The sequence below is a fragment of the Nannobrachium achirus genome, assembly GCF_963921795.1.
Source record: "Nannobrachium achirus genome assembly, chromosome: 18".
In the NCBI taxonomy this organism is placed as follows: Eukaryota; Metazoa; Chordata; class Actinopteri; order Myctophiformes; family Myctophidae; genus Nannobrachium; species Nannobrachium achirus.
Genome location: NC_137825.1, coordinates 11,690,750 through 11,718,507, shown reverse-complemented (window position 1 = coordinate 11,718,507; position 27,758 = coordinate 11,690,750). Strand labels below are relative to the sequence as shown.

The following is a 27,758-nucleotide window of genomic DNA, read 5'->3' as shown; positions in this document are numbered from 1 at the left end:
TGTTCTAGACATTCTAATGATCAAGAAAAAAGAAATATTACAAGCATTTTACTTCTGTTTTTGTGAGGAATAGCTTCAGTTAAAAAAGTGAGATGTTGTTCGTCCAGACGCTGGAATTTCAACTTCTCTGGGAGGTGTGAATGTCAGCCTCTGTCGGGGGTATTTATATGCAAATATCGTGGCCAATGGCATTGTAATACTAAACAATAGGATTTAATGGTGATGTTAATGTGAAAAAAGAACAGGAAAACGAATTATAACATTTTTAAAAAAATGATTTAAAAAATGTTGCCAAAAAGCAACACTGGGCCTTGCCGGGTTAAACAAGCCAAGAACGTCCTTCAGGTTACCTGGCAGAAACAGTTGCCAAGAGGAACAGAGGACGTTGCCAGCTACAACAAACGCTTCGGCACCAAGATCAACCCTCCCTTTCAGGGGAAAGTGGACTTTGAAGACACAGGACTGCAGAACAGCACCATAGTGGTCAGGAATGTGACCAAAGCAGACCAGGGCTGTTTTAGATGTTTATTTAATGCTTATCCTGAAGGAGCCATCTTTACCAAAACCTGCCTCATAGTGGATGGTAAGGAGTGGTCCTGTGTGCGTGCGTGCGTGCGTGCGTGGGGCCTAGTTTGTCAACCTTCATGAAAATAGAGACTGAATGCCCTTTAGTGCGTACAAAATAGGAGGCTTTGCTTTAAGATCGGGGGTCGGTGAAAGAATGAGGCGTTTATTCGCCTAGTGTATTTTACTGGTGACGAGCTCCAGCTGAGGGTAATAACTGCTTTACCTTGAACATAGACATTCATTTGGACAGGAAACATTAATCATCTTGCATGTTAATTAAGTATTCCCGCCCTACAAAATTCTCCCAAAGGGTTCTCGGTGTTCCCACGATTTGGACGGCCGCTTTTCGACCACAAGTTCCACAACAGCAGGGTCACGGCCATTTCTCCTCGAGCGTTCCGCGCCTCCGTGGTTTTTATCCTTGTTTAATTTCAGCCTCACAAATAATCATAAATAGCCATATTTTTGGTTCATTTTTTGAAGAGATTTGTTATTCCAATAAAAATGTTTAAGTCTGCACGCAGCTTGGCTGTAAATCTTGGTGTCGGTTCTCCTCGGAGGGGATGTGTGCGGGACAAGGTTAGACAAGGTACTCTCAGGGCCCCCCGGCTATGTGCTGCAGAACACACGTGATATTACACACCACAGCAACATCAGATCAACGTCAGGATCAACAGTATCCCTCAAACTGCATCACTATGAAAAACCAGTCCAACACAGCGCAGTCTCGCTCCACTGGCGCACAGAAGGCTACAGCGCACACGCATGTGTGTGTTTGTCTGTGGAATTTGTATAGTATGCATTTCTGTTGTGTGTGTGTGTGTGTGTGTGTGTGTGTGTGTGTGTGTGTGTGTGTGTGTGTGTGTGTGTGTGTGTGTGTGTGTGTGTGTGTGGCCTAGGTGTTCAACCGCTATGGAAATACTGTAGATTCTATATTCCCTAAATATATATTTGCCATGCTTTAAGGCTTTGCAGGTTGGCGGTTGGTGAATGAATGGAAGCTCATGTAATGTCCTCATAAGACATGTTGTGGGAAACGGGGAAATCTCGCTATTTCTATATTCCATTATTTCGACAACGGGCGGGTTTACAACGTCTAACAGCGCTGAGTCGGCTCATGCAACCTCCGCAACGCTCAACACGGCAACTCGCTCGCTACCGCTCACTCGGTAGTGTCTCTCACGTGGCTCAAGGTCGCCTGAGACGGCGTGCCTCCGTCATCTCCACCGTCGGCACGTTGAGCGCGAGGTGGGCGGAAGAAATTAGGGCGAACGGCCGGGAGGGCGAACAGATTGGTTACCGTTTCTTTCCACCTAAAGGAGCAGTGGCTCTGCTCCAAGTCTCTCCTGGGTGATTGAGCTTTCCTTGCCAGCCACCCTCCTGAGGACATGCAGCTAGTATCTGTGACCCCATTTAACTCAATTATTGTGTGTTTTCCAGAGCAACCAGAGCCCACATTACTGGTCACACAACCCAGCGGCACAGAGCTGCTGGTGGTGTCCTGCTCTGCTGTGTCCCGTCCTGCTCTGACGGTCACTCTGGAGGTTCCCACACATCCAGGCTCTTCAAACTACAGCAGCGTCCATTCAGCCAACGCTGACGGTACCGTCACAGTGAGCAGCTCTGTCACACTGCAAAGGTTCTGCAGCAACGCTACACAGGTCCACTGTGTGCTGCGTCTCTCCTCTGGGCTTGTGAAGGAGGTGTCCAGAGTCATCTATACTGACCAACAAGGTGAGAGATGGATTTAAACAGTGTTTTAGTCATAGTCTTTTGAATAAAATGTAATTTAGTTTTAGTCATAATTTAGTCACCTGAAAAGTTTTAGTTTTAGTCTAATTTTAGTCGACTAAATATCATAAGATTTTATGGCGACTAAATCTACAGTTGATTTAGTCAACTAAAGTGTATTCTGTCAGGTCTTGATGGCATCCTAATGACTGATTTTACAATTGATTGCGTGCTGAAAATAGCCGATCTGCAAGCTGCGACGCGTTGTGAGCTTGTAGATCTGCTATTTTCAGCACGCAACACCTGAGAGCAACCAAACTTAAAATGACTCTGTCTCTTCAGCACTAGTCCCTCCCTAACGTTTTAGTCTAGTTTTTATTTTGTTGAAGAAATTGTCAATATATTTAGTCTTCACAGCTTAGTTTTTATTTTGTTTTTATTTTGTTTTCGTCAGTGAAAAAAACACAGTCGACAAACATTTTTCGTCATAGTTTGTCGACAAAATCAACACTGGATTTAAAGCGGCACTATGTAACTTTGTTTTTATGAATAAAACGTCATTATGTCGAATCTGGTAGAGTCTGTTAATTCAATGGTTGCATTTTGTATCTCTGTATCTTTTATATTGAGACATTTAGATTGTGTCAAAGACACAAACTTTGACCTGATGGTCAATATTCTCTTCATCCCCTGAGCAAGCAGGCAGGCTCTATTAGCTCAATGGCAAAAATGTCAGCACTTGTGCAGGATACCAGGTTCAGATCCAGGGTAGAAGAAGAAAGTTGCTGCTTTAAGATTAGATAAGATTGATCCAGTGATGGAAATTCAGTCACCAGAGAGAGGACAGTGTAATGTACTCAACTATAGTTTTTGAGCAATTTGTTTCTTTCAATTAGTCTATTTAATTATTTGACCTTCATTAGTTGGATGATATATGTTACTCATTAATTAATCTACAGTACGATTGTTTTGTTTCCCCAGGCGTGTTTGAGAAATGTGAAGCAAAACAGAGTGGTTGCAGTAAGTTCTTGTTCATCAATGTACCTGTCTGATCCTGAGTGTATCATTGTATGACATACATACTCAAGTCAACATGACTATTTCTCATCTTTCTCTCACAGTTAGCGTGGTTGTTTTTGCTGCTGCTGTCACTGGTGTTGGTGTTGGTGTAATCATCACGATCATCATTGCAGTTGGATTAATCTTCAGACGTAGAAAAAAAGGAAGAAGGTAACATCCTGTAAGAAAGGTCTTTGAGTTGAAGCTCAGTCAAACCTGAGATCTGTGTTGGAAGAAGTACTCACATGTTTTAACTTAAGTAAAAGTATCAATACTGCAATGTAGATATACTGTATTTGAGTAAAAGTACTTTACGTATCGGCTTCAAAATATACTAAGTACCAAAAGTATTGAACATTGTAAATACTGAAGAAAGTTAAAAAATGTAGGCTACTTATTTACACAACTGCCTGAGATTCTCTCTATACAGTAGATGGATGACATACTGGTCAAAGCTGACCGTTCTCCTGCTGCGGTCAACCAACGATAGTGAAATGAAACAGATGCCCTATAATGATCCAAGAGTTAGACAGTTTTAAACACCAGCCTCTACTCTTATCTGTCTGTCCATTAGCCTGCCTTATAGTCATACTCCCATAGTGATGTGTTCAGCCTGTTTTGAGATGTCCTCGTTCTCTCTCTCTTTTTTTCCCCCCTAGGACAAAGAAGCCTTTATTCTCTCACAACAACAACATTGCACTCCACGGATGACCACACCCCCAACCCCATGATATTTGACAGGTAGGAGATTATGAATGCACTGCAGTTATAGGCCTATGTCAGTTCTACTGGACTTTTAATTGGAAGTAGATCAAATGGTTTCCAATGTTTTGTGTTTATGTTAGGTATGATTTCTAGTTCAGTATTCATTTCTTGTTCAGAAGAAGGCAGTTCAGCTCACCTGTCTTCTCTTTCTCTGCATGTGTTAGATTTTAAATCGCCTTTTTATTCATCAACTTGTTCTCCCTTTCTTCCCCAGAGACCTTTGTCATGATATGTTATTCTGAACCAGACATGTCCATGGAAACAAACGGTTGCTCATCTCCCCACATCAGCAATGATGAAAGACTCAGCAAATAAGGGATATTGGAGAGACAGTGAAATTACAGTGTTAACAGGCGTACGCACTCACTTCATATCTGAAGTGAGGCACAGCATAACTTATTTACACATTAAGACCTTAGGCCGATTCTACAGTCTTCTAAGCCAGTATAGTTCTCTCCCCAAAATGTATATATATTTGGCTGGGGACCCTCATCTGAAAATGTTTTGTTCCAGGGACCCTCCGAAGTGAAGATTTAAGTTAAAAAATCTAAACCATTCAGAAAAGGTTGTAATAGATACAATTTTGGTTTTGGGAGATATTCTTCTTTTCTAAGGTGAGGAACAAAATGATCAATGACCAATTTTCGGCATCAATAATAATTATAGGTTTAAACTATGTATAATTTTGCATAAACAAAGTCACTGTCGACTGCTCTACTTGGATGACTGGAGGACAGTTCCTTATTGATGCATTCTGGGCCTTCACCAATAGATGGCAACATTGGACTGCAATGTGAGGTAGCTACAAAGCACGGACACTTTTGTTAAACCTCAAGTGTATGTAGGCCTACTGTATGTATGAGTGTACTGTATGACTGTTAGTAGCCAGGGTCCTACATGGACAAACGTGTCAGTGGCAAAGAATTGTATTTGTCTGTGGCAAATTGTATACTTACACACCATTATAATGTTCTTATTTTGATCATAACAGCAAAGTACTTTATGTATGACACTGATTTACTTTACTACTACGACACTACCCCTACCCCCCACATATTTATTTCTATTTATTTTGTATTGATGCATTTCCGACTGTTATATGATGTTTTGCATTATACTGTGAATATATGTCTGTCATTTAATGCCTCTTAAACAATCCGTAGTGGTTTCCTATTAGTAGACCGTGTATCATTCTGAACTGTGCTGTGCTTTTCCTATGCAAACTGCTAATAAAGTGTTCAGTCAATCAATCAATGGGTCCACTTAGTACTGGTGGTTCTCAAATGATTTATTTGCAATGACCGCCATAACAAAGAGTCTTCTCAAAGTATTGATTTAGGAATGCGACCAAAACAAAAAGTCCATGAATTCAAGTCTCCATCCATGGGATTACGTAATCGATAGTAAAACATTCATGTTGGGGGTGAAGTCTGGGTTTCCAAGGCAAGGAGTGAAGTGTCTCTTTAACCCATTTAGGCCTAGGATTATTGACTGCTTTAACTATTGAAAAATAGCAGATATACAAGCTCACAGCACGGCTGCGAGTCTTTTGAAGATTTTTCTATGTCAGCAATCTGGCCAGCCATCGTCAAAGAAAAGGTCCTTTTCACTTAACTGGAGCTCAGTTAGTCTGTTCTTGAGAGACTACTATGTCAGTGGTGCTCAAACCTTTTCATGTGAAGGACCCCCAAAATGATATTTATTTGGCCACGGACCCCCATCTCAAAATATTTAGTTCCAGGGACCACCCAGAAGCAAAATTTGAGTTACAAACATTCGCTTTGAAAATACATAATATATTCAAAGATTTGCACACATTTTCACAACTTTTTCAAAAATAGCAGATCTACAAGCTCACAGCGCAGCACTCGGTGCCGCGCTGTGAGCTTGTATATCTGCTATTTTTCTATAGTTAAAGCAGTCAATAATCCTAGGCCTAAATGGCAGATCAACTTTTTGTTGAGCTGTACGCGTATAGGCCTACAGGTAACACAGCATAACGGGGGTTGTGTCTGAGTAGCTCAGGTGATAGACCCCTCGACCTTTAGGCCACAAGGTCACAGGTTTGACCTACTAGTTGTATTGTTGTTTTTGTCGCTTGGCTGTACACAACAGTACTTTTTTCTTTTTCTTACTTTCCTGTAACTTGTAACCTTAACTGCTGTGCCACCTCTGAGTGACTGAATTTCCCCCTTGGGATAATAAAGGAATCTATATCTAGCCCCTTTCGGAAACCTGTATATCTTTCTTGTATTTGGGACGGATATCATTTGGGTCATCAGAGAATGGCAACTCAGCATAACTATAAATAGCAGGGCCCTGGTATTGCAAGTCATGCATTAAGTACTGGGAGCTGCCGGCAGCTTTTGCACAGATGTCAGACCCGGGCTGCAGGGATTTGAACCCAGGTCTCCTGCGTGCATGGGAAGGGATACTGAAGTCAAATATCTTCACCACTAGCCCAAAGAGGAATTTCCCCTTTGACCTGGGGAGACTTTATAACGCTTTTGGTTCTTCAGTCAGAAGCTCTGGACCTACTGTACTCTGGAATGCAGCAATTCATCTGTACAGGAAAACAAACACGTTTCTACACTTGGCACGGCAGCACAACTGGTCATCAACTACCAAAGATCGGAGATCTACTCGTGTTCACATCTGTCCTGCTGAATCAACGTACTCAAAATGTATAGATTTCTTTTGTTGAAAATGTTCACACTTTGCAGCAGAGCGGAGCTACTTTTTAAATAAAAACTAATGGGGGCAGGGGTCAACTGCCTGATACATACGGTAGGCCCACCTAGCTCCACTTACGGAAGTCAGTGGCCTAGATTTAGGAATTTGGAGATTAAGGCCAGGCACTACTAGGCCTCCACTTACATTGCTCTTCTGTCGCACGTGGTTGCGTAACAGCTGCAAACCTCCTGCCAAAAGCCTAGACATTGGATATGTCATCAATTGTCCGGGGAGGATTCTGGCACCCCCCTCAATGACCAACCCCCCCCCCCTTGGTGATCGTAGCAACACCAGGGCACCTCGTTGGTTCGTCACATTTGGGACCTGGTGTCGTGAAGGACCTTGACGTGGGAGGGGGGGCATCCACCACAATCTACTGTATCTTCTCTTACCTTTGTGGAATAAAGGCGCTTCGAAGGGACACTCTGGATTAAAGAACTTTCTTGGAAGCACAATGAAGGAACACATGGAGTTGTTTGAGTGTCCTGCCAAAGGACGAGGTCTCCGGGTGACCAAACCCTTCAAAGTGGGAGAACTTCTCTTCTCCTGCCAGCCGTATGCTTACGTCCTCTCAGTGGAAGAGAGGGGAGACTTCTGCGACTTCTGCTTTGCTAAGTATGCACTTATTTTACGTGGCATATGCATGCATATTCACAACTTGTTATCGCCTTTCTATGTGGATTAACAGGCCTATGTTGTAGGCTATGCATCCGGGTGATTAAAGTGCAGTCTTTCTTTACACATGCGTAATGGGATCAATTCTCAACCTGGGGAGAGGCAGATGACAGGTATTAAACGTCTTTAAATTGTCGTTTTCCTAATGCCCTAAACTAAACAGTAAAGATACAAATAGCCTAATATGATTATTTTGGGAGGATCACAGCCTGAAAAGGTTGATAATGATAACCACTGTTTAGACCACTAACTAACTCACAGTTTATTGTCTGTGTGTCAGTTCATTTGATGCAGTTCCATACAGTCCACACAGCACATGCTCTACAAACACGAGTAGCATTGAATACAGACCACAGTGCTTCACTGTCAAACAAGTTCATTTGTCAGTGATTCTTAATATAGACCAACAGCAAGCAACCCCAAACTGCATTCTGAAAACTAAAGCTGTCGCGCGCAATCTATTTAGAAGATGTGGCTTGTCTTTCGCTATGTCACTGATGCATGTGTAGCACATGGTGACTCCAAGCAAGTTTTGATTTTAGTTTAGTCATAGTATTTTGAATAAAATGTCATTTCGTTTTAGTCACATTTTAGTCATCTTAAAGGTTTTGCTTAACTTTTAGTCTAGTTTTAGACGACTAAATCTCATAAATCTTTAATCGGCTAAATCTTGATTTTGTCGACTAAAATGTATGTTGGCGGTCCTTGATGGCATCGTAACGGCTGATTTTACTCTTGGTTTGCTGCTGAAAATAGCAGATCTACAAGCTCACAACGCCTCACAGTGTGAGGCGTTGTGAGCTTGTAGATCTGCTATTTTCAGCTGCGAACCGAGAGTAAAAAACACCTGAGAACAACCAAACTTAAAATGACTTGTCTTCTAGTTCTACTCACTGGATTCTCCAGTACAGTCCCTCACTAGTCACTAACATTTTAGTCTAGTCTAGTTTTGATTTGGTTTTCGCCAGTGCCCGAGTGCATGCGTGCCTGGACTGCCTGTGCATGTGCGTGCTTGTGTGTGTGCGTGTGCGTGTGTGCGTGTGCGTGTAAACAATTAATATATCCATCCAAGAGCATACCGTATGCAAAACACATTATGGCGTAACATGCTGCTCAGTGCTCATTAAAACCTGTTTGTTCGTTTGTAGGAAACAGCGCTTGGCGAAATGTGGAAAGTGCAAGAAAGCCTTCTATTGTAATGTCAACTGCCAGGTAGGAAACAAGTCGTGTGCAGGTGTCATCCATATGTCCGTACGTACACGGACAAAATGTGCCTGTGGAAAAGACTCGACCTGCCCGTGGGACTTTTTTATACAAGTTTCCCAACAAGCTTACTGGGGAAAGAAGTGGGCTTCACTTCCTCCACACAGCTGATTCAAATCACTGAACAAGCACCATGTAATCACCATGCAGAGATTCAGGTGTGACAGTAGAACAGCAACCAGTCAGAATGAAAAGGAGAGTGTTTTCTGCTGGTGTTTCAGTCAGAGTGTATCAAAGGGTGCGTACAGAAATAAGCACCGGGTGTGGTTAGGGTTAGGGGTTAGGGTTAGGTTTAGGCATAGTTTTACTGAGGTTAGGGTTAGGGTTAGGGTTAAGTTTAGGCATAGTTTTACTGAGGTTAGGGTGAGGATTAGGGTTGGGTTTAGGCACTCACTACACTGAGCACACACCCGGTGCGCATTTCCGAACGCACCCTTTGATACACTCGGACTGAAACACCAGCAGAAAACACTCTCCCCAGAAGGGAACAGCTAAGAGGAACAGAAAGTGATGCCCACCTTTCTCGGGCTCAACATTATCCACAAACTTGTGGATAATGTTCTTATTTAGAATATAATTTGATCACAATGACTGAATTTCAAGTCTCCAAGTTTTCTTAATACCGTATGTATGACACCGATTTACAACGACACTAGCACATTATGAGTCCAACCAGTACTAGTGGTTCTCAAATGTTTTAAGTGCAAGGACCCCCATAACTCTCTCAAACCTCTTATGGTCATTCAGTGCTACTGTATCTCTTTATGTGTTTATGGTAATATTATTGTCAACTCATTTTGTATGTCCGTGGCAATATATATATATATATATATATATATATATATATATATATATATATATATATATATATATATATACACACACAAATGTCCACCACAAGCCAGCATGGTGATGACCCCTGTTTGAATGGATGAAGAAGAGGATGTGGAGGAAGAATGGGGTTAATAATGACTGCAGGAATGTGAAGTTGCTTACATTATTCCTTTACCATCTGATTGATCATTTGTTCTTACTGTAGTTACTTTAAAGGTGATAGCTTTGTTGAAGATATGAGAAGAGAGGGTTAGGGAAGGACACAGGGCAGTCAGGGACAGGACCAGTGTTTACTGAGAGCTTGACATTATGTTGCGTGGCATAGCACTGTCATGCTACTTACTTACATGCATAGCTTAGATGGCGAGTTTAGCATTGTGTTGAATGGCACAGCACTGTCATGCTACTTACTTACATGCATAACTTAGATGGCGAGCTTAACATTCTGTTGAGTGGCATAGCACTGGCATGCTATACTTACTGTATGCATAGCTTAGATGGTGAGTTTAGCATTGTGTTGAGTGGCATAGCACTGTCATGCTACATACTGTACATGATGTACATAGCAATGCTTACTGTACATACATAGCAAATTGTCTCAGATGCCCTAGGCCTAGAGTAGACCAACTGTTAAGCAATTCATGGGTTGCATTTGTAGTCCTACACCAGCCATGTTGAGGACGACCAACACAGGTGTTCTGATTGGCAAAGAGCGTTAGTTCTATGCCAATCAGACAAATTGAAACACCTGTGTTGGTCCTCAACGTGGCCGTTTTGGACTACAAATGCAACCCATGAATACGTGTGGGTGAGTTTAATTTTGGTGCGTGCCATGCAGGCAACATGCTTGCACAATTAATTTCATACTTGCACAAAAATGAAAGACCATTAAGACATCCACAATTAAAAGGACCCAAGGCTAATGAGCCGTATATATGCCTTAATACATTATAATTTGCCCTTAAACAAAAATGTGAACACCATCAATATTTTATTTATTTTAGAAATACTTTGTCTTTCACTCAATAGGGACCACTCATGTTGCAAGTTGATGATGTAATTGTCCTTTTTTTTTGTTCCAGCCCTATGGAATGTATGGAATGAATGCATGTGCTAATAAAAAACAAAGTTTAAAAGGCTACTTCTTAAGGTTAATATGAGCATCAAAGCAGTATCTTAAATACTAGGTCTCAAGCATCATGTTGCAAAGTTTTCACAATTATTTTGTGTGCGTGTGTGCCTGTTGTCTACCCTCAATGACGATGCATGTCATTTAGATAGCTTTTTTAAAATGTTATAATCATTTACGTTTTTTTTGTAGGCATATAGGTGCTCGGGTCTACCTATTTTTCTTAGGTTTCCTAGATTTCTTTCCAGATGTATTGATGTTGATGTATTGATCTATTCCCTTGCTTATTGTAAGTCAATCTGGATTAAGAGCGCGTGCATGTGTGTGCGTGCTGCTGCTGACCTACCAGTCTCAGGGTGGACACTCTGACCCTAAGGCCACTAAACTGGATATAATGTACAGTAGACACGGTCGAGACAGATGGTTGTCCACCCTGGGAAATGCCTGACATTTCTTCTGTCAAGTGGGAGTTTCTTGTTGCCACTGTCACAAAATGTCTTGCTCAATTGAGTTGAATTCAATTATAGAAGCAACCTTTGTGCGTATTTCTTAAATAAAGATATTAAGACGTGTAGAATTATTCAACAATTCTTTTTTTTTGCGTGTGTGTGTGTGCGTGTGCGTGCGTGTGTGCGTGCGTGCGTGCGTGCGTGTGTCTGTGCGTGTGTGTGTGTGTGTGTCAGAAAGGGGACTGGGCCATGCACAAGCTGGAGTGCTCAGCGATGACTGCGTACGGTGAGAAATGGTGTCCATCAGAGCGAGTCCGCCTGGTGGCCAGGATCCTTGCCCAGATGGTGAGTGCAGGGTCTTTCTTCATCATTTCTTCCAACACTGTTCACATCAATGAAATAGCAGTTGTTGGGTCTGTATTGTAGTCTCAAGACTGTTGCCTCCCACAAGGCACAGACTGTAACCCAGGGGTGGGCAACTTTCATGATGGAAAGGAAGGGCCACTATATTTCCACACTCACGCCAGAGGGCCACATTGCATATTGTTACTGTCAAGCAAAAACCTCTTATCTTCAGTAAGAGTAGCAAAAATAGCCGATCTACAAGCTCAAAACGAGTCGCGCTGCGACACGCTTAAAATTATTGCGACCGTAGGTCGCATTTACTATCAAACCCTGCACAAAGTGTAAGTCCGTCCGTCCGTCAGTCCGTCAGTCCGTCAGTCAGTCACACCTCACACGTCACACTCTTGCCCTGCTCATATCTCCGCAACCGTTGCCCCGATCCATGCCAAATTTTGCACACACACTCCTTACCTGCCAAACTACAACCTCCAAGGACCCCCGGAGCTCCAGGGACCCCCAGGTCCCTGGGGGACCCCAGATGTAAAAAATGACCAAATGTGCTAAACTGACCAAATGACCACCCCAACGGGGCTGCTCACGGGGAATTCCCGGGGACCACCGACTCCTGGTGCTCCAGAACGGATGCAAAAGTGGTGGCGCCCCCAGTGGAGGACCCCCTACACTGCAGCTCACATAAAATGCCGTAACTCCGGCTAGGAGCGACCGGGACATATTATGCAGCGCATTGCAGCCACCGTGAGGCACGCTAATATTGAAGGATTTGATTGGCACGTCCCTGATGATGCAAACAAAGTACCTGAGTGACGTGCCAAATCCCACATCTGCTTTCAGAGAGAGAGGGACAGTTTTGGAGGTACAAATCTATATTAAGGCTTTAGAGCAAACATGGGCAACTAGCGTGGCCTGTGGGTCGATACCGGAATACTGATATACCAGTAAGACTCCCTAATCGGGAGATAAGCGACCGTCAGGTCGCAGCGTGATTTTAGAACAAAATCTGTAGGAGCAGTGTCCAAAATGAAAAAATCGGCCTGATGGTGGCGCTATATGGGACAGATCCATGTTGATAACATGAGTGTAGACATACTTTGTCGCGACTTGCGTGATTTTAGGGCAAAATCTGTAGGAGTAGTGTCCAAAAATGTGTTTTAAAAAATCTTCCTGAAGGTGGCGCTAAATAGGACAGATCCATGTTGATGAGATGAGTGTAGACATACCGTGTACCGATTTGCGTGATTTTAGGGCAAACATAGTAGGAGCAGTGTTCAAAAATGTGTTTTGCAAGAATCGGCCTCATGGTGGCGCTAGAAGAGGGCCATGTGAGAATTGGAGGTTGTGGTTTGGCAGGCAAGGAGTGTGTGTGCAAAATTTGGCATGGATCAGGGCAACAGTTGCGGAGATATGAGCAGGGCAAAAGTGTGACGTGTGACAGACTGACTGACAGACTGACAGACTGGACAGCTGGCCGAGGTTTTGATAGTAACTGCGACCTGACGGTCGCAATTATTGATTTCAGCTGTTACAATTCCAAACATAACCTGCTTAAATTCCTTCAGTCTATATAGTATAGTAGTATTAAAATGTCCAATGTATTTGTATTTAAGTTCATAAATTAACATGAGTATATGACTAAATGTGTTTGAAATTAAATCGATATGTTACATTTCAGGATTAAATAACAAGAATTATTCAGGATTCCAATTCAAAAGAAGCAAAAATAGCCTATCTACAAGCTCAAGTTTTGAGCTTGTAGATCTGCTATTTTTGCTTCTTTTGTATGAGATACTAGAATGACAAAGTAGGACGTATAGCAATATGCAATGTGGCCCTCTGGAGTGAAGGTGGAAATATAGTGGCCCTCGCCATCATCAAAGTTGCCCACCCCTGCTTTAGAGAAAAGCAGTGTGCCAAAACCCACCAGGCCTTCCAAAATCAATGTGTAACGGACATGCAGCTTTCTGTGAGTTTGTTGTGGTTCATAAAAGTAAAAACTGAACCCTGCTTCTCCACGATACTTTATGTCAGTTTTTGTGTTTCTGCAAGTAAACACCATTACACAGGGCAAAGTTACATACTATGCCTTTAAGTTTTAAGTTTTAAGATTTTGAGATCAGTTATTGGACAATTCTTCTTCTTAAAAGGATCCCTGGCTATTAAGTCAATTATGCCTTAATACATTATAGCCCTCCATAACTAACATGTACAATTAAAAACATTACTGAAATGTGTCCCAAAACCCCCAAACCCTGCATTTGGTCTTGACCCGGCAGGGGGTCGAACCCTGACCTCCCAGTCTCAGGGTGGACACTCTGACCCTAAGGCCACTAAACTGGATATAATGTACAGTATATAGACACATTGAGACAGATGGTTGTCCACCCTGGGAAATGCCTGACATTTCTTCTGTCAAGTGGGAGTTTCTTGTTACCACTGTCACAAAATGTCTTGCTCAATTGAGTTGAATTCAATTATAGAAGCAACCTTTGTGAGTATTTTTTAAATAAAGATATTAAGACTTATTATTCGACAGATTTTGTTTCTCTTTCTCTACAGAAGACACAGAAAGAAAGATCTACGTGTGAGATGCTCCAGCTGATTGGAGAGCTGCAATCACGTAAGTGTACACTCAACAGTCACACACATGGGCACATTCACCGTAAGGTCTGTGTTAACTTAATTAATTAGTAACTACGAGAGAGGTGGGTGCTGCTTAAACTCTGAGAGTGCACAAATGTATTGGTTGATTGAATGTTTTATGAGCGGTTTAGCAGGAAAAGCACAGGACAGTATAGAGTTCATATACAAGGTCTACTAACTCCTTTAAGGTCGTTGGTAGGGCATTACACATTTTTTTTGCCCGGAGGAGAACAAATGTAACCCTTTGTTTGAGCCAAATTAGGGCAGCTGCCTTTCGTCTGGTGTTGTGATAGTGGACATCCTTGACATTTGGTAAGTATTTTGTCAGGTACATGGGTATCTTAGTGGTGTAGTGTGTCTTGTACACCAGGGGCCAGTTGCACCACCAGAACGTAAGTTCTGCCCTAAGTTAGGGAGTAAAGTCCTTACTAGAGGCTTAGTAACTACTAGTTAGTTTGTACCTAAGTGAGTTACTAACAGGTGTTGCACCACGACTGCTTAAAGGGCCTACACCATGCTTTTAAAACTATATTTTTTGTATAAATATATGCTCAAAATTGAGTCTTAGACAGGTTTTAACCCTCAAAAAACACCCTGACCATTCTTTTTGTTTGTTCTAGCTCTACTATAATGAGGCTCTCCAGCTGCAATACCAAAACGGCCTCTGTTTGCTCAGGGGCGCATCTAGTGGGGTTTTTCCAGAAAAAAAATAAGTTTTTTGAAAAAAAATAAGTTTTTTGAAAAAGAAAGTTTTTTGAAAAAAAAAAAGTTTTTGAAAAAAAAAGTTTTTTGAAAAAAAAATTTTTTGAAAGTTTTTTTTTTTTAATTTAAAAAAGTTTTGGAAAAAAAAAAGTTTTTTGAAAAGTTTTGAAATTTTTGACTCTGCATTGCATTTTTTTTTTTTTTTAAAGTTTTGAAAAAAAAAAGTTTTTTGATTTTTTTTTTTTTTTACTTTGAAAAAAAAACGGGAGAGTGACGTCACTCTCGTCAACTCTCAGAACAGCACTGTTCTGAGAACCCGTGGAAAGCTTTTCATCTCTGTCTGCCCAAAACCAGAGAAAGACACAACGGTCAGAAATAGGACTTTGTGAGGATAGAAGGTGCCAGTGGGACCCCAAAAAAAGGTTTTAAAATAGAAAAAGTGAAAATTCATGGTGTAGGTCCATGAATTTAGGTCCTTTAAGGCACAACGTAATGCGTAGACTGTTCCTAAAGTAATGACGTCATAGCTCCCGAATCCAATGAAAACGAACTGTTTCTAGTAAGGAAATAAAGCTTGTATCGTCTTTTGTCAACAGAGAGCTCCGTCTCTCCACTGGCATGTACACAAGTCACTGATATGCGTGCACAGGGCGAGCGCATCCCTGCGCACTGCCCTGCAAACGGATTGTATCACAAATTATATTGGCCTCATACATTTTCCCCCGTTGTGAAGTAACGCAGGGCAACGCATATTTGGAGACACAGTGGAAGAGAGCGCACCGTTCAATTCGCTGTTGTGCTGTATATGCAGTGGTTGAAAAGTACTCAAATTAATTAAAAAAGTATCAATCCTGCAATATAGAAATACTCTATTAATAGCAGACACATCATGAGCTTGTAGATCGGCTATTTTCAAATGTCCGAAATGTATATAGGGCTTAATGTATGTTTTAAACAGATGGGTCGTTTCATTGTTGAATTAGTTAAATAGCCGATATAATGCTGTCTGCCACGTTAGTAGTGAAGTTGCTCTACTCCCATAGAGATAGGTTACTTAGTAAAGACTTAGTGCTGCCCAAGGGGTGGTGTAAATATTTAGTTGTTACTTAGAGATACGTAAGAACAAATTTGTGTGGTGCAACACCTGACATTTTAGTAATGCGTAAGTCTTGACTTAGAAGCCATTTACGTTACAACTAGGCTACGTTATAACTTAGTAACAGCTGGTGCAACCCCGCCCAGGCCCATTGCAAGATGTTTTACTAAATCAACTACTCTGAGCCATCCCACCCTTTCAAAATGATCATGGTCAAGATGGAAGGTTAAGCAGTAACCAGTTTGCTTTGGGATGTTTAGAGCCTTGTTTTTAAGGCCTTTGTGGCGCAACGGTACCATACATTTTATAGTCATAGATGGATACATGGGGATTCTACTGTACATGTGTGTGGAGCCTGTTTGTAAAGTGTGGGTGTGTGAGGGGGAGGAGGGGGAGAAGTTCAGTTTACCCACACAGCCGCTGAGTCAGTGAGCGGTCGCTGATGTGGTGTAAATGGCCTCTAGTGTTACAGGAGGTCTTCTATATCCGTCTCATCTCCTTCACCTCTGTGAGCTTCATGTCATGGTGTTAAGCCTCAGGAACCTTAGCATGTCCCTATTCTGGGCATGGCATGATAGGCAAACATACGCAGGAAAGTAGCCAGTCTGCAAGCTCACATAATAGGCTATGATCGCCAAAGAGGTTTTGTCAATGACGAGAACGAAATAAAAACTAAGCTAGATGACTAAAACTAAGACTAAATATATTGACAATTTTGTCAACGAATAAAAACTTGACCAAAATGTTAGGTACTAGGGACTAGTACTAGAGATCCAGTATAAGACAGTCCATTTCATGATTGGTTGCGCTATAGGGTAGTGCACTCTGAAAATAGCAGAACTACAAGCTCACAACACGTCGCAGCTGTGAGTTTGTAGCTCGACTATTGTCAGAGTGCATAATACGATGCCATCAAGGATTGCCAGAATACATTTTTGGCAACAAAATCAACAGTAGAATTAATCGTAAAAAATCTTATGACATTTAGAAGTAGTAAGCCTTGTCGAGCCATGAGGCCCATAGGGCTGGAGCCTTTCTACTGATTCAGAGGCGTCAATTGGGTATGGCAGGGGTATGCAGCTGCCATACCCTGGGTATACCCAGGGGGGAAAATAAAAGTTACTTTTAAATATAAATCCATGAATGTCTCTTTGTCTATCTGTGCTGGTTATTAATTACAGTAAAATAACTACAAATGCAACATTTTACAAAAGGGTCACTTTAACAAGGTAGGCCTTTTATAATTATATTCTCCACACAGCTTGTATTCTCCCCATCTTGACAAAATGGTATATTCCCAGGTTCCGCAGGTCAGCTGCACAGGTGCAATGCATTATTGTTAATTGTGGTACGTTTACTAATGTGCCAAGTTTAGCTGCACTTGAACAACCGTTCCAGGCTGCCATATCCAGTAGAAACGGGGGGAAACAATTAAATTCACTTCTTAAAATAAGTGTATCATGCCTGTTGCTAAGGCATGGCAACATGACTGGTGTCTTGCACGCACGCCTTCGCGCGCGTACAAGACACCAGTCATGTTGCCATACCTTAGCTTTTTCTGAACGGACGTCACTGTACTGATTCTGTAGCGTGAGGCAGCTTGATGTACAGTACACCCCCTGGACATGACGCTAGTACAGTATGTCACAGGGACTTACCCCCAAATCCAACCCTTGCTGAGTGCCAAGCAGGGAGGCACTGGGCCCCGTCTTTGGTACTGTATGACCCGGACGGGTATCGAACCCCGACCTCCCAGACACTTGAATTGTATTCAAAAGAATACCCAGATTTTCAGGGGGGGTCCCCAGATGATTAACTTAATTGCAACATTGTTTTGTCACTCAACAGTAAAGAAACCAACATAAAGTTTAAGTTTATAGACTAGAGGGTTACTATCTCGTGTCTACACATTTATAAAGTGCCAATTTAAGGACTTTTTAAGCCGATCTACAGTATCTGCTCACAACGCCTCGCGACGCGGTGCGTTGTGAGTATAGTGTTCGTCAGGGTGGGGGGTCCACAGTTAAAATATGATTATTTTGGGGGTCGCAGCCTGAAAAGGTTGAGAATCAGTGCATTAGTGCAACCTGCCTATTCTGTGTTTATATTCTTAGCACATGGGTACTTTTTTTTTACACTTTCAGTTAATTAATTATTTAATTATTGAATGCTTTAACCAGTGAAAAATATTTTTGAAAAACTTGTGAAAATGTGTGAAAATCTTGGAATATATGTATTTTCAACGAACGTTTGTAACTCAAATTTTGCTTCTGGGTGGTCCCTGGAACTAAATATTTTGAGATGGGGGTCCGTGGCCAAATACATGTCATTTTGGGGGTCCTTCACATGAAAAGGTTTGAGAACCACTGACATAGTAGTCTCTCAAGAACAGACAATTGAGCTCCATTTAGCTGACATAGAAACATAAGAAACTAAAAACTACGTTTTTTCAAAAAACCTTAGAAGGATTCAAAAGACACTTATAGAATCGGGTCAAAATTCTAATTTTCACGATTTTTCAAAAATAGCAGATCTACAAGCTCACAGTGCGGCACTCAGTGCAGCGCTGTGAGCTTGTATATCTGCTATTTTTCAATAGTTAAAGCATAAAATAATGAAAGTTAAATGAAAGTTAAAAAGTTAAATGAAAATAATGTGTACCCGTTCTATTAACACTGCGCATGCTGCTGTGTATTTTACAAACCAGATGTGGAGGACAACGAGACCAAATCCATTAACGAGACCGACATCGCCAGCCTGCACTACTTCTACTCCAAACACCTGGACTTCCCTGACCACCATGAGATTCTGTCACTCTTCTCTCAGGTAATAATAATAACAATAACACTTTATTTGTACAGCACCTTTCATCACATGAAATGCAGCCCAAAGTGCTTTACAGAGCAGAAAATGAAGCACAAGTGCTTAACAGAAATAATACACATGATTACAATAAAGCAGAGATAAATAAAATAATTAAAACATTGAAGAACATTTAAAGCATTTTAAGAACAGCAAAATCAAGTGAATACTGGAGATGCGGCGTATGGAATGGATTTCTACCCAGAGAGGGCAATTCTTTCAACATAAGATGCTGCATTCAAGTTCGGGAGAGTTTGGACAAGGCAATTCTCTTGAACGCTGCCTTCAGGTATGGCATGGAAAGAGGGTCATTTGCATTTCTTTCACCATAGCAAGAACTGCATTCATGGTCAGCAGAAGGCACCTTTTACAGACGGATAAAAGGGCAGGGGCTCAAGCCCCCTTTGATGTCTATGTGTGCACGTGCCGAGCTGTTAGTAATGATTCCTGTCTCTGTGCAACAGGTTGGCTGTAACTGCTTCACAGTGGAGGATGAGGAACTGGTCCATAACGTGGGTACTGCACTCTACCCAGAGTAAGAGCACACACACACGCACGCACGCACGCACGCACGCACGCACGCACGCACACACGCACGCACACACACACACACACACACACACACACACACACACACACACACACACAATAGAGGGTATACTATACATGTGACATCACCATCATAACCGGAAGTTATGCGGGAACACCTACTGAGTGGCAAAGAATTACTTTCTGGCCTTGACAGCCCATACATCCAAACAGAAAAGTCCTATCTGATTGCTTTAAACGACGTTAAACTCACTTTGCCATTCACTTTGCCACTCAATTTGCCATTCACGTTATGCATGTGCATACCCTCTATACCAGGGGTGGGCAACTTTGATGATGGAGAGGGCCACTATATTTCCACCTTCACACCAGAGGGCCACATTGCATATTGCTACGTCCTACTTTGTCATTCTAGTAGTATCTCATACAAAAGAAGAAAAATAGCAGATCTACAAGCTCAAAACGCATCGCGCTGCGATGCGTTTTGAGCTTGTAGATCGGCAAGTTTTTGCTTCTTTTGAATTGGAATCCTGAACAATTTTCTTGTTAATTTGAATTTGAATCCTGAAATGTAACATTTTGATTTAATTTCAAACACATTTAATTATATACTCATGTTAACTTTATGAACTTAATTACAAATACACTGGACATAACAAATACATTTTAATACTACTATACTAGTCATTAAGCTACTAATATAGACTGACAGAATTAAAGCAGTTCATGTTTGGAATTGTAACAGCTGAAATCAATAATATATTCAGTATTCCGATATTAACCTGCGGGACGCATTAAGTGAAGGTGGGGGCCGCATGTGGCCCCCGGGCCGCCAGTTGCCCATGTATGCTCTATACGCAGTGGAAATACTAATATTGTACTTACCGTAAGTACAGTACTTGCAGTGGTGGAAAAAAGTATATTCATGTTTCACTTAAAGCAATAGTATCAATACTGCAATATAGAAAATACTCTGTTACAAGTTACAGTCCGGAATTCAAACTTTACTCTGGGTAAAAGTACAAAAGTACGGAGTAGTAGTACTTGAGTAAATGCACTTTTATAGTGACTTTCCACCACATACTGTATATCCTAACAATGTTGTTGTTTTTCAAACATGGAAGAGAGAGGCATGAATGGAATGCATAACAACACTCTCTCTCTTCTCTCTCCCCCCAGTGTGTCCCTCATTAACCACAGCTGTGTGCCCAGTGTCGTCGTCACATACAAGGGAGTGGCAGCAGAGATACGAGCCGTTCAGGACATGAAGCCTGGTGATGAGGTGAGGACAGGAGAGGAGACAGACAGCTGCTGGAAAGAGGACTCATAGCTTTTATTTTAACTTTTCATCCCCAAAATGACCTTTTTTCTATCGATTACTCATGCCATGTAGCCTAGTTCCAGACCCTGAATCGCTAGCCACACCCCTTTAAATTTTTTGTTGAAGTGAAACGAAATGTCAATTCAGGCTGAGTGTCAGGCTACATGCCATGGAGACTAATATTTTCGTGTTTTTTTGTCGCATTCCTAAGACAAAAATGTGATTACACTAAATGTACCCTCGTTGATTCCCAAATGTATTTGGGTCCCCAAGAAACGTGTTACAACAAGTAGATGTGGCAGAGAAACCTGAAGTACTGTTGACATGTGTGTGTCTATGTGTGTTCCTTTGCCTTCCAAAGCTGCTGATCAGCTACATAGACCTTCTATACGCAACAGAAGACAGAAACGACCGGTTAAGAGACTGTTACCACTTCACGTGCGACTGCCAGGAATGTACAACCAAGTCCAAAGTAAGTCGACTGAAAATATTTATAAAAAAAATTAAATACAAATAAACAGACAAAATAGAATAGTTCAGTTCTGAAATGTTAGTGAATTTGGATGTGTAAACACAGAGATAAAAACCTTATCTGAGGTATAATGCTCCGGATCCAGGGTTGTAGTCATATGTCTCACTTTAATTCATAAAACAGCAGTGTTTACATATTTATACGCTCCCTAACCTTTCCGACTCAGTACTCAAAAGAGGAATTTGGTGTCTGCATGGGACCCAAATGTGCAAAAATACTTTATGAATCACTTAAGCCCTAAATCATCCCTTCTAGTGCGGGGCCTTAAGGGGAGAAAATGCTAATTTCTTGCAAATCAGTCTAAAAGCGCCAAACTTTGCACAGATGTAGCCCAATGTTTTTTGTTTTGCACAAAAAAACATTCCTTGGGCTAAAAATGGTCCCACAAAATGCCCACTAAACTGTGAAAAGTGATGACTCATCACTAAACCATTGTTTTGTTAGGCCATTTATAGCCCAAGGAATGTTTTTTGTGGAAAACAAATGCTTGCAATGGATTCAGAATCATGTCAAACCACTAGATAGACCCCACACATTCTACTTAAAGCAGATTTTTTTCTGGGTATTTTCCTCCTGTATAGAACGTCGATGGGAGCCCAACTTGATTTGGTCGCTGTGGCGACCCATGAAGGTCGCCGACTCGGGCGCCCTAGCTAAATCATCAGCCCTGGGCTACATCTGTGCAAAAGTTGGCGCTTTTAGACTGATTTGCACGAAATGAGCATTTTCTCCCCTTAAGGCCCCGCACTACTCAACATCACACACAAGACACATCACAGCAGTATTGATAGATCATTTATAACAGAGTTATCCTAGTTCACATAAGCGGCTAATGTTCCTAACATGTCATCTTCTCTCCTTGGCCTCAGGACCAGGCCAAGCTCAAAGTGCGTAAGCGGAGCGAACCCATTGAGCCAGAGGTCGTCAGCAACATGGTCCGCTACGCCAAGAAGGTCATGCTAGAGTTCGCAGCAGTCAAGAACGACAAAGATATCCTTACGAAAGATGAGATTTTCACAGCCACAACGCTATGCGTTTTAGACCATCCTTCTGCCATTGATCGTATAAATAGCACCCGAAGACATACAGTAAGAGTAAGAGGGATTGAACAAACAATATGTATATTGTCAGCTGAATTGCTGAACAAACGCTGTGTACACTAGGCCAGTAACGAAAAAGTCGTCATGTCGACTTCGTTACACAAGTCGACTCCCACCAGACAAAGTCGAAAGTCGAAGTAAAAAAAAGAAATCCTTCGTACTTTTTCTATCATTATTTTTGCAACCCAACCTGACGAGCATTAAGAATTGAGGCGTTACATTTCATATAACAGGGTTATATTGTGAAAATAGCAGATCTATGCTCACAACACCTCGCATCTATTGTGAAAATAGCAGATCTACATGCTCACAACGCCTCGCATTGTGAGCATGCACATCGGCTATTTTCACAATTTCTGCCTATATATATTTGACAATTTCGACAATGTTTAATTTGTCATTTTAGAGGTACTAAAAAGTCCTTAAATTGTCACTTTAGAAATGTGAAGATATCCCTCTATACACTTAAACTTTATGTTGGTTTGTTTACAGTTGAGTGAGAAAACAATGTTGCAACATTAAGTTAATCATCTGGTCGACTTCAACTCAACGTTTTACTGAGCCGAGTCGACTTTCAAAAATCACAAGTCGTTAATTCCCCAGTGCACACTGATATGTATTATTTCACACAAAGCTGTTGAATTAGCATCCCACCGCTACAAGAGTCTGATTTGAGTCAGAGTACCTTCATTAAAGGTCTCATCACATAAAATGTCTATTTGTTACTTTTCAACATTCAGTGTTTTTCCTGTGGTCTGGGCTTTTCTGAATAATTAGGCTCAGAGTCCATTAATCCCGCCTCCTCTCCTCCCCTCTCTTTCTCCCCCTGGGGGGGGGCCGGGCAGAGGTGATGATTGACAGGCAAAACCAGCAGTAAAATAGGTATTCTTTTCGCGTGATTCCTAAACCCACCAGGATTGAGTTAAGACCCGCCTCCTCTCGATAATCTTAAGTATGAAAGTGCCCATGAACGTTAGTGCTGCTCGCTCAAGTGCAAAGTACCTACTACCTACTGATCCATTACAATAATACACGCAGCATAATATGCCCAAAGCCATATCCAAACCACAACAATTTAACTGATAATCAGTAAGAGTTTTTATTTTGAGAACAGTAGTGACAAATTAATAGCTTTCTCAAATTCTCAGTACGTTTTTCTCTTTAGCAAAGTTTTCCCTTTATTAAGCACAGTACAATTAAGTCAGTTTAAAAAAATCAAACCTCGGTTCGAAGTGGAGCGGTGAATTTGAGCAGCTGTACCCTATGTGAGTGAGTGAGTGAGTGTAAACTGTGCCTGTGAGTGAGTGGTGAGTGTGCCTGGCCTGCACAAAACAGCGCCCCTCCTTTAACTAGTGTGTTGTGTGTGGCCACTCAAGGTATTGCCCAGGCTACGGACAGGGCCAGCCAGCCAGCCAGCCAGCCAGCCAGCCACATACCCACGGATATACCTGTTCATTGGGAGCGCTTTCACCGCTCCAAAAATGTTTTAGCACAGTTTATTTTGAGCACTGTAGTGAGAAATTAATAGTTATGCATTGTGCAAATGCAGGCTTTTTGGAGCGGTGAAAGCGCTTCCAATGAACAGGTATATCCGTGGGTATGTGGCTGGCTGGCTGGCTGGCTGGCTGGCCCTGTCCGTAGCCTGGGCAATACCTTGAGTGGCCACACACAACACACTAGTTAAAGGAGGGGCGCTGTTTTGTGCAGGCCAGGCACACTCACCACTCACTCACAGGCACAGTTTACACTCACTCACTCACTCACATAGGGTACAGCTGCTCAAATTCACCGCTCCACTTCGAACCGAGGTTTGATTTCTCAAGTACAAGTCTTCATGCCTCTGACTTTATCCACCCTCCATGTGTCAGGCAGGGATTTCAGCCACTCCTGGAAGTCCTCGCGTTTCCGCGAGGCGGGTCTTAACTCAAGCCTGGTGGGTTTAGGAATCACGCATTCTTTTCACTGCAACTCAAAAGGCATCAGAACACAGAGAGAAATAAAACGGCCATGGCTCAAGCCTCACTGGAGTGGATTTTTCAGTTAAAACCTTTTAATACACGTTTGAAGGACCATGACCCTTAAAAAAAACAGCTTGTCATTAGACCTCTAACAATAGCCTTTCAGGTTCAGCCTGCAGGTGCTTAGAGCTGTCACGATTACACATTTAAGTTGACGATTAATTGTCCCACAAATTAGCGATCAGAGATTTAATTGTGTTTTTGTCACTGAATACTTGAACATATGAATACTTAATTTCTGTGTGCCATTTAGGCTTCACAATCATGAACTGTACAGGGAAGATTACTGACCTATTTAATCATTTTATACTTTTAAATGTATTTCTTAAAATAGCGGAAATAGCTGATCAACAAGCTTACAACACGTTGTAAGCTTGTAGATCTGCTATTTCAGCTATTTGTCAAATTTTTCAACATGCGATTATCTCAAATAATTTGCGATTAGACGATTATGTAATAATTGTGACAGGCCTAACAGGTGCCATTGCCTCCTTGACTCTCTTGCACCTCCTAGCGACCTTCTGAACATGTGCGAGGCGTCCCTGAACAAGATGGGCACCGTGTTCCACGACTCCAACGTGTACATGCTGCACATGCAGTACCAGGCCATGGGCGTGTGTCTCTACATGTACGACTCGGACGGCGCCATCCGCTACGGCGAGAAGATCGCACAACCTTACAGGTATAGCCTACCAGAGCAGTGGTTCCCAAACGTTTGTGGTCGAGACCCAAAAGAGCCGATCTACAAGCTCACAACGCGGCCCGGGACCCAAACTAGGGGAAACCGCACATCTACAAGCTCACAACGCATCGCTTTGCGCCGCATTGTGAGCTTGTAAATCGTCTATTTTCACTATTTCTTAAACATTTGCTGTCTAATTTATGACATTTCGTAGATTTTTATTTCATTTATTAATGAAATTACTTTAAAATAGTTGCATTATTTTTCCTTTTTTTCAATCTTAGCTTTTGTGAGAATGTTTTTTGAAAATGTTTTGAAATAATTAAAAATGTAGGAAACTATAAGGGATTAAGAGACACATACAAATGTATCCGTGACCCACAAAAGTGTCCTGACCTCAGCAACTTCCGACATGGTGACAATTATCCCTTACATCAGGGTTCCCCAATAGGCGGCCCGCGGGGTGCTACTGTCTGGCCCCCACCAACCCCAGTAATAATGGTGGTATAAGAGCAGCAACAACACTAGTATATCGTCTTTGTCGGGTGGAAAACCTGTATCTCAAAATGTGTACGTTCTTTCACAAAGTAGGCTAAAGCTCTGCTTGATCAAACATGGCCGTCGCACAAAAGTAGTGAAAACAGCAGATCTACAAGCACACAACGAGGCGTTGTGTGCTTGTAGATCGGCTGTTTTCACTAGTTTAAATCATTTTTAAAATGATAAATGCAAAACGAACGGTTTTCTTTTTTTGTTATTTTTTATTTTCAAGGTTTTCCGACAAACAAGACTCGGACCTGGACATAAGACACAAGACAAGAATACAATACAACAAATCATACAAATAATATAAACAATAAAACAGACAGGAAGGAAAACAAAAAATAGGATTATCAAGTGGTATAAAGCTTCAGCAAATCTCCTCAGCCTGTATCCCACCACCCTGATGAGGGGGAGAACCCTGGGGCGCCCCCTTCCCACCATAACGGGACAGTGGGACGCAGGCCAGAGATCTGCAAGGCCCTCTATGTGTGTGCGCGGATGGAGGCGTAGATTACCTCACAACAAGACAGCTCATGCATGCAAAAGGTCACAAGCAAACAACTCAGTTACTCCCTTCCAAGTAGTCCAGAAATATACAAGATTTTCACCCGACGACGACGATATCTGAACTGTCACTGGAGTAGCGGGAGCGCCACCGTCGCCCCCTGCAATGTTGTGGCCCTCGACTTGGTACCCTAGACATAATTCGGCCCTTGGGGAAAACTATTTGGGGAACCCTGCCTTACATAATGTCTGTGCCAATGCTCCTTGTCCTGTGCAGTGAGCTGTATCCACCATACTCTCTGAACGTGTCTGCCATCTACCTGAAGCTGGGCAGACTCTATAAGGAAATGGACAAACCTCTCACGGCCACGGATTATTACAAGAAGGTAATGATGTATATAGCACACTGCTGTCTGAAAGACTCACAGCGTGGGTTGCTGAACATTTTCAAACAGCGCATCAGTTACAGTTGCTACCAGTGGGTGACGGGGCACCCTGGGGTGACGCGACAGCAGTCCAGGGGTGCCGCGAGATAACTTGATAATATTTGGAATTTATTTGGACACTTAAAAAAATCTTTAGTGTCATTTTAAAATTGAAGTACAAACATATTTTCAGTCAGTTCTAAACAAAATGGCTATTATCTCAATGTTTTCCTCGCAACATAATCACTAAAATATCGTCACTGTCGTCACCTCGTATCTCCAAGTTTCAAATGTGTACGTCTTTTGATAAAGCGAAGCCCTGCTTCATCATACAAGACTGTCGCACAAAACTAGTGAAAACAGCCGATCTACAAGCACACAACGCCTCGCGATGCGAGGCGTTGTGCGCTTGTAGATCTGCTGTTTTCACTAGTTTAGTACATTTTATAGTTGATAAATACAAGGACATACAAGGTTTCCACCCGACAACATGCTATAAATATAAGGTGCTGGGAGTGAAAATTATAATGTAGGGGTGCCTCGGATTAAAAAAAAATGTATGGGGTGCCCTGAGACAAAAAGGTTTGGGAACCCCTGGTGTAAAGTATTTAAGTTCATTTTTAATTACTTCTACTCCGCTTGCTTACATTTCAGAGGCAAATATTGTAACATATTGCTCAGCCTCCTCCGTTATAGGCAGTCGATCTATTTGGAGGAGAAGGTCCTTTCTGTACCCATAATCTTTCTCCGGTGTTGTTTTCACTCTGTTTGGATTCAAGCACTGAAACACATGTGTGCCCCTGTAATGTATTTTATAAATGTGGACTCAAATAAAGACATTGAAATGTGTGTTTTCAGGCAATGTCCATCATGGAAGTGGCCCACGGGAAGGATCATCCGTACATGACAGCGCTCCACAAAGAGATGGCAAAGCTCGGAACCAAGAAAGACGTCAAACTAAACTTTAACCACCTAGTCAACTATACACTGAGACCTGAATGATATACTGTCAAACTAACCTGAATTATATTGTCGTTGTCGGGTGGAAACCTTGTATGTCCAAAACTGCTCGCTTTGTATTTATCATTTAAACAAATTAAAATAGTGAAAATTGCCGATCTGCTGTTTTCAATAGTCTTGCGCAACGGTCTTGTATGATGAAGCAGAGCTTTACGAAAAAAAACACACATTTGAAAATTTGAGATATATGGTTTCT

General features: G+C 41.9%; 2 protein-coding genes across 2 annotated transcripts; both read left to right on the top strand.

The window, feature by feature from the left end:
- Positions 1 to 285: 285 nt before the first annotated feature.
- LOC308302873 (OX-2 membrane glycoprotein-like) lies at positions 286 to 5,230 on the top strand (the record flags this gene model as incomplete). The annotated part of the gene is made up of 6 exons (XM_080747191.1): positions 286 to 583; positions 2,008 to 2,301; positions 3,280 to 3,318; positions 3,420 to 3,528; positions 4,017 to 4,098; positions 4,337 to 5,230. 5 exons carry the CDS (start codon positions 286 to 288, stop codon positions 4,066 to 4,068), a joined length of 792 nt encoding a protein of 263 aa, XP_080603317.1. The 3' UTR covers positions 4,069 to 4,098; positions 4,337 to 5,230.
- Positions 5,231 to 7,309: 2,079 nt separating this feature from the next.
- Positions 7,310 to 27,544, top strand: LOC308302872 (N-lysine methyltransferase SMYD2-B-like; the record flags this gene model as incomplete). Its single annotated transcript, XM_080747190.1, has 12 exons — positions 7,310 to 7,470; positions 8,679 to 8,742; positions 11,440 to 11,550; positions 14,125 to 14,185; positions 18,714 to 18,832; positions 19,333 to 19,403; positions 20,597 to 20,699; positions 21,100 to 21,210; positions 22,140 to 22,260; positions 24,896 to 25,070; positions 26,395 to 26,503; positions 27,401 to 27,544. The coding sequence occupies 12 exons, from the start codon at positions 7,310 to 7,312 to the stop codon at positions 27,542 to 27,544; spliced, it is 1,350 nt and encodes a 449-aa protein (XP_080603316.1).
- Between the last annotated feature and the right edge of the window lie 214 nt (positions 27,545 to 27,758).